Source organism: Ailuropoda melanoleuca, chromosome 6 (genome assembly GCF_002007445.2).
Source record: "Ailuropoda melanoleuca isolate Jingjing chromosome 6, ASM200744v2, whole genome shotgun sequence".
In the NCBI taxonomy this organism is placed as follows: Eukaryota; Metazoa; Chordata; class Mammalia; order Carnivora; family Ursidae; genus Ailuropoda; species Ailuropoda melanoleuca.
The window spans coordinates 28,640,083-28,650,711 of record NC_048223.1 but is presented as its reverse complement, the minus strand read 5'-3'; the positions used below and the strand labels follow the sequence as shown (position 1 = coordinate 28,650,711).

The window sequence follows — 10,629 nt, the reverse complement described above, 5'->3', positions numbered from 1 at the left end:
AAAAAAAAAAAAAAAAAAAAAAAAGACTAAAGGAAAAGAAAGTCGCAGTAGACATGATCCAATTAGTAAATGCCTAATTGAATTAGTGTCATCTCCGTCCGCCAATAGGAGAGTCCCAGGGCTGTGGGGCCGCGAAGCCCCTCCCTGGCCGCACATATATAAAGCAGCCAATGACAGCCTGCAAGTTTCCAAGTGGTCAACTTGACGCACACTTGGGCAGTCGAGAAGGGCAGAAAGGCTAGCACTGGTTGGTGGATGGGGACAGAGATCTAAATCCTCTTCTTCCTGGGTGTGAGTGTGGAGGAGGAAGGGGGTCCAGAGAGGCAAGAAGGACAGGAAAGGAAAAGGAGAGTGCTTTTCGGTCAATTTTCACCTCCTGCCTTCAAATTCAGTGCGCTTTCCTCTCGGAAAGGACGCTGGGTTCAGGGCGCGCGGGTGCGCGCCTTAGCGGCCCGCGTGCGGCCAGGTGGGTAGCCCCAGCACCGGAGGAAGGGGAAGTTACCTTCCCCTCGGAAGAGGGCGCTGGCTCCCCCATCCTGCCTTTATATTAAGGCCGCGGGAGGAGAGGAAGCAGCCAGCTGCCGTCTGCGCTTAGCAAAGCATGCAGTTAGGGGAGCAGCTCTTGGTGAGCTCGGTGAACCTGCCCGGCGCGCACTTCTACCCGCTGGAGAGTGCGCGAGGCGGAGGCAGCGGGAGCGCAGGCCACCTCCCTGGCGCGGCCCCCTCGCCTCAGAGGCTGGACTTAGACAAAGCGCCCAAGAAGTTCCCTGGCAGCCTCTCGTGCGAGACTGGGAGCGGGGAGCCCACAGCCGCCAGCGCGGGGGCCCCCGCGGCCATGCTCAGTGACGCGGACTCCGGGGACGCCTTCGCCAGCGCCGCGGCGGTGGCCAAGCCCGGGCCCCCGGACGGCCGCAAGGGCTCCCCCTGCGGGGAAGAGGAGCTGCCCTCAGCCGCCGCCGCCGCCGCCGCGGCCGCAGCCGCCGCCGCCGCCGCCACCGCGCGGCTACTCCATGGACAGCCTGAGTTCCGAGCGCTACTACCTCCAGTCCCCCGGGCCTCAGGGCTCCGAGCTGGCCGCGCCCTGCTCGCTCTTCCCCTACCAGGCGGCGGCCGGGGCCCCCCACGGATCTGTGTACCCTGCTCCCAACGGGGCACGCTACCCCTACGGCTCCATGCTGCCCCCCGGCGGCTTCCCCGCGGCTATGTGCCCACCTGGGAGGGCACAGTTCGGTCCCGGAGCCGGAGCGAGTAGTGGAGCGGGCGGCGGCGGCGGCGGCGGCGGGGCAGGCGGCCCGGGGGCCTATCAGTACAGCCAGGGGGCTCCGCTCTATGGGCCGTACCCTGGGGCTGCAGCTGCGGGGTCCTGCGGAGGATTGGGGGGGCTGGGGGTTCCTGGTTCCGGCTTCCGTGCCCACGTCTACTTGTGCAACCGGCCTCTGTGGCTCAAATTCCACCGCCACCAAACCGAGATGATCATTACGAAACAGGGCAGGTGAGAGCAGCGCGGAGGGGTCCCGAGGTGAATGACAATTAAGTGACTGTGTGGTCCTGGGGAAGGCCGGGGGTGAAGGAGCTGTGCCCATTCGCTCAGCGATTTGGTTGGAGAGTGTTTTTCCGCGCGCATCTCCAATCGGGTGTCTCTCCCGGTCCGCGCACCGGTTTGTGCAACGTGCTAATGTTACAGCTGTTTCCCACCCCCCTCCCCTCCCCTCCGGTCACCCTCACCTGGACTGGCGAGAAGGAGGCGGAAATGGAAATTGGGGCTTGTCCACAAAGCTGGATTTACTGGACCCGCCCGCTGGGCATACCGAGCTGGTCCCTGCATACCCGTGAGGAGCTGCGGGTGGGGAAAGGCGCAAAGGTTGGCTTCCTGAGCGCAGTAGATGGGCTCCCGCAGTTTTAGGCGCCAGAGTCTCCATGGGGCGCCTCGGGGAGATGGGCATGGGAAGGTTGGTTGGTCCGGGTAGTTGGTTAGGCAGGCCCTGGAGCCAGACCTGGTGGGGTTCGGGACGTGAGAAAGTTCTGAGGCCCATCCAACTGCTAACAGTGGGTACGAATGGGGAAAATGAGGGGTGGGTGCTGGGAGAGGGGCGTTCAAGGGGAGCTTTTAACCTGAGGAGTACAATCTAAAAATTTTAACACGAACGACTGAACGTTGTTCTCTGGCACTTAAACGTAGAAAAACGAATGATTTTTAACATTCTGGAAGAAAAATTAAGACTTGAGTGGGGAGAGGGTGCAGTAGCACCTCAATTTGGGAAATACTGACTTTGGGGCAAATTGTTTCAGAAAAAGAGATGTTCCCAGAGTTGACAACTCAAGTATTTTGCAGAGTAGGGGCCATTCTATGGACCTGGTATTCGGTTCTTTCTGTAGGCTTTTCGATGCCCTACTCTGACCTGCCCCAGGTGCCGGCAAACCTGGTCTGGCGCGGGCCTGCTCTCGGGCATCCGGGTTTCAATCGCTTATCCTGCTTCTATTCCCTTGGACAGGCGCATGTTTCCTTTCTTGAGCTTCAACATAAACGGACTCAATCCCACGGCCCACTACAACGTGTTTGTAGAAGTGGTGCTGGCCGACCCCAACCACTGGCGATTCCAGGGGGGCAAGTGGGTGACCTGCGGCAAAGCGGACAATAACATGCAGGGTGAGGAGAGAGGAGGCCCAGGCAGGGAGGGGTGGGCGGTGAACTCTTGACTCTGAAAACTCACATTTAAATCTGAGTACTTGCCCCTCAATCTGGGGCCTAGAGGTGTTAGTGTGAGTTTCTTGATGTTGATTGTTTGCATCGTGGAGAGAGGAAGAGAATTGCCAAGTCAGATCGCTTGCCTAGGAAGATAAACGTTGGTACTTTAGCCATGGCCCCACTCTTCCCCACCCTCCCCCACCAACTCCTACTAAATTCTGGGTGGAAAGGACTCCTGACACTCCAACTTCCACTTGAGAAAGACTTCCCCAAGGTTGAGTCCACCCATGAAAACCCAATCACTTTCCATCAGATGTCACTTTTCCAGCTTTAGAAGGCCCCAAATTGACCTTCAAGAGACATCTCCTGGTGGCTCCTTTTATGTATTTTGAGGTAGCATTAAGATGACTGCCTTGTCCAAGGAAGGCCAGAAGCACAGGGGCCCTGGGAGGGCTGTCCTTGGAGTCTAGGTGGAGAGCCAGCACTGGGGAGACTTGGGCCTGAAGACTAGCTCTTAAATCTTTGCCCGGAAGTAACAGACATCCCTCCCCTATGTCCATGTGTAATCAGCCCTATCTGCTTGGGTTTTGTGTTTTGTTTCATTTTCTCTTAGGCAACAAAATGTATGTTCACCCAGAGTCTCCTAATACTGGTTCCCACTGGATGAGACAGGAGATTTCCTTTGGGAAATTAAAACTCACCAATAACAAAGGCGCAAATAACAACAACACCCAGGTAGAGTGACAGAGGACGGCGTGGCTTCTGGCCATAGATCTCTTTTCCTACCAAGTTTCCATACTCTTCTGCTGTATTTGTAAAATCTGCAGTTGTGACTTGTTTGCTCACCTAGTTCTAACCTTTTTTTTTTCTTTAGACCTTTCTCATTTTCACTAGATTTTAGTTAACAGTGAGTTGACTGTTAGGAGAAGAAATACTTAAGTCTTTGGGGGATTTAATAAACTAAGAGGCAAGAGTGTTTATCAAACACACGTACCCAGCCAGCTAGGTTTTAAGTTTCAAAAGCAGCAATGATACGATCTTAAAAATGGCTATAGAAAAAGGTAACTGTCAGTGGGGAACAAGCAGGAGTCCCATTCCAAGACATGCAGTTTGTCAAGATTTACCTCTAAGAGACTTTTGGATTCGGCAGCTCTTTTTCTGTACCATTTCCAGATGATTGTGTTGCAGTCTTTACACAAGTACCAACCCCGACTGCACATCGTTGAGGTGACCGAGGAAGGCGTGGAAGACCTGAACGAGCCCTCAAAGACCCAGACCTTTACCTTCTCCGAAACGCAGTTCATTGCGGTGACTGCCTACCAAAACACCGATGTGAGTGTCCCGAATGTCCCAGGAATCTCTGCAGCTAGGTCCAGTCTGATAAAGCCCTCGACGACTGACTGTTTTTCTCCCCTCTCTAGATAACTCAACTAAAGATTGATCATAACCCCTTTGCAAAAGGCTTCAGAGACAACTATGATTCGTAAGTGCAACTTTTATTCATATCTGCATGGTCATCTTTGAACAGGACATACATAACCAGACACTTCCCAGACAACATTCTAGGACGAGCTTTCACATTTGTTTGGGATTTTTACCTATTGAAATTTTTGTGTTTTTTTTTTTTCCTTTTTTTCCCCTTGCCTAATCTTGCTTTAGAATTTTCCTGGAAGGGCTTTGTTAATTTCTAAAGCAATGTTAAGGGCTGGAAAGCAAGGAGCTTTTTTTTTTTTTTAACATGTGAGTGGAGATTTGAAATTTTCATAATCTGCATTTATATACCTGCCTTTTCATTTGATCCAACTTTTTTCTCCTCTGAGGAATAGGTATTATTACTCCCCCTCTTTTATTATTATTATTATTATGTTTACATAAGAAAAACCTAAAACTAAGAGGATGTCATTTTCACAACATTAAACAGCAAGGCCCCACAAGACCATTTACATGTGGGATTTCTAACACCACAGCAAGCATTCCTTCCATGACACTAACAAAGGAGAGTTGCACTGTTCTTCAAGTTCTAGGACTTGCAAAGGTGGATTTTTCTATAGTTTAAATACTTAGTGCTTGGGGGGAACTTTTTCCATATAAGCCAAGCATCGGGCTGAAATGGGCCAGTGCATCTCCTGCCTCCATCCCTCCACTCCAACAGACCGGTGCTCCCAGTACAGCCCACTATGTGAGCCTTTTTGATTTCTGGGAGGTGGTTATTTGGGGACAACATTAGGGTTTTTTTTTTAAGTGTTTCTCTTTATATTGTAGCATGTACACCGCTTCAGAAAATGACAGGTTAACTCCATCTCCCACGGATTCTCCTAGATCCCATCAGATTGTCCCTGGAGGTCGGTACGGCGTTCAGTCCTTCTTCCCGGAGCCCTTTGTCAACACTTTACCTCAAGCCCGATATTATAATGGCGAGAGAACCGTGCCACAGACCAACGGCCTCCTTTCACCCCAACAGAGCGAAGAGGTGGCCAACCCTCCCCAACGGTGGCTTGTCACACCTGTCCAGCAACCTGGGACCAACAAACTAGACATCGGTTCCTATGAGTCTGAATATACTTCCAGCACCTTGCTCCCATATGGTATTAAATCCTTGCCCCTCCAGACGTCCCACGCCCTGGGTTATTACCCTGACCCAACCTTCCCTGCCATGGCAGGGTGGGGAGGTCGAGGCTCTTACCAGAGGAAGATGGCAGCTGGACTCCCATGGACCTCCCGAACAAGCCCCCCTGTGTTCTCTGAAGATCAGCTCTCCAAGGAGAAAGTCAAAGAAGAAATTAGCTCCTCTTGGATAGAGACCCCCCCTTCCATCAAGTCTCTCGATTCCAATGATTCGGGGGTATACACCAGTGCTTGTAAGCGACGGCGGCTGTCTCCTAGCACCTCCAGTAACGAAAATTCTCCCTCCATAAAGTGTGAGGACATTAACTCTGAAGAGTACAGTAAAGACACCTCAAAAAGCATGGGGGGGTATTATGCTTTTTACACAACTCCCTAAAGAGTTATTTTAACTTTGTCAAAATGAGCTAACTTTTTGCAGATGGACTTGGTGGTGTTTTTTGTTGTCTTCTTTGCCTAGGTTTGCCAAAAAGACGTTTGCATTCCACCTTGATGCATCCCGTTTTGTGCAATCCTCTAAAAGAAGGTACCAAAGCTTTTTGATTGCTGCAGGTAACTGAAACAAGCCTCGCATTTTTTTTCTTTTTTAAATAAAGTTAATGAAGGACTTTAAAGCGTTTTAAAATTCGAGGGTTATTCAAGGTTCTGGATTTATTTATTGGAGGCACTAAACATTCAGAGAATCGGGCTAAGAAGATTTGAGTGCTGAGCGCTAGCCAATGAGTAGTAGAAAGCTTTGGTTTTCATTCCTCTGTGTAAATCTGTAAGCAAAGAGAATCCCAGAGTGGCAAGGGGTTTTGCTTCCGGAAGAGAAGGGCTGGGCCTTAAGCTTCAACAGGGGACTTTTTGCTGTTCCTTTCTGCTAGGGACAAAAGATAGCTAGGCCTGGGAGGTGAGAAAAACCTGATGTGAAGGTGCTGGCTTTACCTGACTTTGATTCCTCCTCGGCTTTCAAAGCAAGCCATCTTTGCCCCTAGTTCAGGACTGTTTCACTGGCTGGGCCTCTGCTGTGGGCTGGGGTGACTAGTAGGACTCAGGAGAGGGCGGGCGAGGGAGTCACCAAAAAGGAAAAAAAAAAAGAGAATTTTAAAGTGTACAGTTCTGTGTGTGCTTAGATACACTGTAGAATACCGTGGGATATATTGTACAAATAGTCTACTTACATGTCTGAGATGATGACAATTGGTGATTTGGCTTTGTCAAGAATTCACAGATCACCTGACAGCAGGGCCAGGGGGATAGGTTCTCTCATCATCCCGGATATTGGGGAATATTCTGTTTACTTCTTAGATAGTTAAGAATGTATTCAGCTACTCTGTACTAACTTGAAACGTGTGTAAGGACAAAGTCCTCTATTTCACCCTCTTTCTTTGCCATCCCCACTACCCAGCTCGGTAATGTGAAAAAACTACAACCCGATGCCACAGCTCCTATAGGCTTTTTAGAGATCTTGGATTTTTATGTACAGTCTTAGTCATTTTTAATAAATGTGGTTCATTAAGGGAACAGGCATAGCTCTGTCTTCTGTACTTGGAGTTGTAATCTTTGTTTTAAAGATCTTATTTTGCCTTTCCTCTCCACCCTTCTCCAGCATGAACACTGTGTTCCCCCCCCACCCCCACCCTCAGGCTCTAGAATCTGTAAGTGGACACTGTAGTCATGAGGGGGTGGGGCTGCTTTTGTTTATCTTCGTTTTTTCTTGAAGATGAATGGGTTTATTTCCTCACCCCACTGGGAAGTCTGGACAATGGGTATTGGGCCGGTGGGGGTGGGGAGAGGGGAGTTGCAGAGATGCAGGATTGCCTGTGCTAGGCGTCGCCCGGACTGGAAAACCTGTCTCCAGCCCTTGGATTTCGGGCCCTGCCTCGGCCCGTGACCACTTTGTTCTCTGGGCTTTTTCCTAGGCTTTCTTGGGGCCACCCATCCCTGGACCCACGTGGGCTCCTCGGGAACCCCCGCGGCCCTTTGAGCGCCCACGAGTTACTGGTCCCTGCAGCGCGGCGGGAAGCGGGCCGCCCACAACTCAGTTTCTGCTCCAACCTGCGGCTTTTTTCTACACGGAGCCCTCAAACGCGCCCGCCACCGCGGGCTGCTCGCCTCGGTAGCTGCTGGCCAGGGCGCGCTGCGGGCAGCCAAACTCGGCCAGGGGCTCTGGGGACGCTGCGGCGGCGGCGCGGGCTAGGGGCGGGCGCGACACTTACAAATGAGGATTCCAGTCGTCCCGTGCAGCTCCACTCAGCAAACAGCGGCCGGGGAGCGGTTTGCCCGGAGTCTAGCTCCGTTTATTTGGCTCTCATTCCCCAGGAGGGCGAAGGCCACCCCATCCCCTGGCTGAGCCCTGGGCCCGCCGAAAAGTTAAACCCAGGAGTGGGGAGGAGGGCCCTTTGTCCTCCTGCCAGACGTCCCGCCAGGCTTATCAGCAGACGGCTTCTGGCCCAGCTTGCAAACCTTTCCAGCCCCTTCCTGACCCTCCCGGGGTAAAGGTCTGGCCGGGAGGGTCATTTTGCTAAACCGCGTGGCGCGGAAATGCAGCTGCTAAGAGGATTAGCTGCTGGGAGGCGAGCAATCAGCCGGGACCTCCTCCTCTTCCGCGCCCAATTAAGGCCGCCAGGAGCCTCTCCCCAGTTTCCCATTCCCTGGACCGTTCCTGGGCCCGAGTTCTTCCCGCGCCGCCCGTGACCTTGGGGACCTGGACTCCAGCCCCACGTCTCTGACGGTGCCTGTTCAAAACGCTTAGCCAAAGCCGCCCGGAATTTTACGACGCCAGAAGCGAAAGCTTGAAATCTGGTTTATGTATATTTATTATGGATGACAGATTCAGACTCTGGCGGGAGGATTCGCAGCCCCCCTCACCTGGTCAGCGCCCCCCTCTCTCTCCAGGAACCATAACGTACTGGGAGCTGCGACGGAATTTTGAAACAGTGCTCGGCCCTCTAGAACGCCGGAAAATGCTAATCGCCGCCGGGATTAAGCGGACTCCGGCCCCAGTCTATTTCGAGTCCTGTATATTTTTGCACTGTACAGTAAAAAGAACCTGGTACTTGTGAAAAGTCCCTCACAGTGTTTAATAGAAACGTAAGTGGCTGAGTGGCCCCAATTAACACCTTGTGATAAGGCATTCCTAAGATGGAGTGTCAGACACCAAATTGTGAAGAGATGTATCTAATTAATCCTCCTAGGATGACACCGATAAACAAGCCTCTATTTAAATAAAGATCAAGGGCTCGGCGCCCCGTTTGTTTACATTCTCTGCCAGGGTCCCCGCGTTTGCACCCGCGCAGGCGGCGTTCCTGGCGCAGGGTGGAGATCTCGGCTTGGGGGTCTGCTGCTCCGCCGGGGTTCGCTTCACCTCCGCTCCTGCTCCAAACAAAAGCACACGGTAAAGGGAATAAACCGCAACGAAAGTCCAGAGGAAAACGAAGTGCAAAACGGACCCGACTCTGAGTTGGAAATGCTGTTGTTTGCCATTTTCCACGCTGTCCTATACAAAGCCATTTTTTTGGTTCGAGTTTTCTTTTTTCTTTTTTTAAGGCAAACGAAAAAAATAGCCCCCGCGTAGCCCTCTGTTTTGGGAAGAACTCTGGGCGGGGCCTTCCTCCGCTCCCCACCCCGCCCCGGCACAAGTTCGCTCCCCTTGGTTCCAGGATTCCTTCTCCTGGGTGCCGAAGCTGTGAATTGCTCGGACCTGGGGTAGCTGTCCTGGGGGTGGGGTGGGGAGCCGCCCACTGGGAAAGGCAGGAAGGGTACGAAAAGAAATACGCGATGGGCGAAGTTGCAGACTAGTGCGCCCAACTGTGTACTAGGGTCGGGGTTTGGAGCCCGCTTGCGGTCTGCAGCAAAGCATCTCCCAACTCCGTAATGGAAAGTTTCAAGCTCCAGATTAGCTTTCGGTCCTAGTCTCCCTCTCCAGACACCTTTGATTAGCTTTAAACCTGGGGGTAAAGGCAGACTCACAGTCTTCCTTTTCCTCTGCAGTCTCTTCTTTTTTTCTGAACCAAAAGTGTGTGTGCGTGTGTGTTTGTGTGTCGGGGGGGGAGGGGGTGAGGATGCGATTTTTTTAAAAAAAAATTGCAGGTGTCACGGAAACGTACAGGAATAAAAACATTCCCGCTTGCCCCTTGATTTTAATCAAAATTGAACCTCCAGTAGGCACAGAAATTAGAATCACTCGTTTCCATTAGCCTAGACGCTAGCTGCATCCTTCCTTTTTTTCGCGTTCGCGCCGCGATGTCCCCCACTAAGGAGCACGCCGACTCCAAAAGTTTGGCTTTCACCTCGCGGAGACTTCGGCGTCACCAGGAGGCAATTTTTTTTTTTAAAGACAGTTTGCAAAACTGTTGGCGAGCCCAATTGAGTCCCCTTTCTATGAAATCCCCATCTCCTCCGTCCCCCATCCCTCAAGTTTCGGCTTTCGAGTACGCGAGCTCCGGCCGGGGTGGACTCGAACCCGTGCAATCCGTCCACCGATGCCTACCCTCGTCTGGGTAGAGGACGAGGCCTGGGCCCAGCGCACGCACTTGGAATTCCCGCCCGCCCGAACCTGAATACCGCCTGCAGTTACGGACATTTTTTTTTCTTTTTTTTTTAACGCGATGGGGACGCTGACCTTGAGGGCCACCGAATTTCCCCTTATTACAGCTTAAAGGAAAAGTAAACTTTTTGTCCTGGGAATCCATTGACCCCATACCCTTTTCTCCTTCGGCCCTAGGAGTCCTTTGCGCTTCGCCGAAGCAGAGCGTCGAATTGCCCAGGGGAAGGATTTAGCCGCGCCGCATACGGAGCAGACCCTCCGCGATGGTCCCTAAAGTGCCCGGTTTTCTGAGGGATCCCTGACCAACCCCGAAGCGCGAGTCACTGCTTATTTTAGGCAGCAGGGCGTGCACCCTCCACTTTAATCTCTCCACCCTCGGGTCTCCTTAAAAAGCCCTAAACTTGCTTCTACAAGCTTGTGGAGGCAGCAGGACTCGCAGAGCAACTTCTGTAACTTGAGGCTCGGCTCAGCTTTTCGCGCACGGTCGGAGCGCCTTGCCCTTGGCCTTCGGGTCCCACCGCAGTTTCCGCGCAGTTGCGGGCGCGGTTCTCCCCCGGGCCGCGAGCCGCCTTCGCCATCTGGTGGCCACGGCGAGTATCTGCCCAGCCGCACAGGCTTCCTTCCTCTCCAGAAGTCGCTGTTTTGTCAGGTCTTGGAGCGTTCTATAAAACAATTCTTTTCTTTATCCCACTCCCACTCTTCCCTTTTAAAGATTCTTGGTGTGGGGCGAGGAGCCCAGAATGTGGAATTTCTAAGACTACATTCTAGTTCCGGACCGTGGCTTCAAGGC

At 52.5% G+C, this 10,629-nt stretch overlaps 2 protein-coding genes across 2 annotated transcripts in view; both read left to right on the top strand.

Annotated features, from left to right (window-relative positions):
- The window catches only part of LOC117802614 (eomesodermin homolog), a 1,856-nt gene extending 1,614 nt beyond the window's left edge, over positions 1-242 (top strand). Inside the window, exon 2 of the mRNA XM_034661830.1 lies at positions 109-242. Within this exon, the coding sequence (XP_034517721.1) occupies positions 109-242 (134 nt within the window). The remainder of the gene's footprint in view (positions 1-108) is intronic.
- On the top strand, positions 202-6,814 carry LOC100470077 (eomesodermin homolog). Its single transcript, XM_011220968.3, is given in 7 exon segments — positions 202-1,003; positions 1,005-1,492; positions 2,493-2,647; positions 3,300-3,421; positions 3,860-4,018; positions 4,108-4,169; positions 4,949-6,814. Coding segments are annotated over 7 exon segments (2,127 nt in total). The 5' UTR covers positions 202-601; the 3' UTR covers positions 5,688-6,814.
- The last annotated feature ends 3,815 nt before the right edge of the window (positions 6,815-10,629 follow it).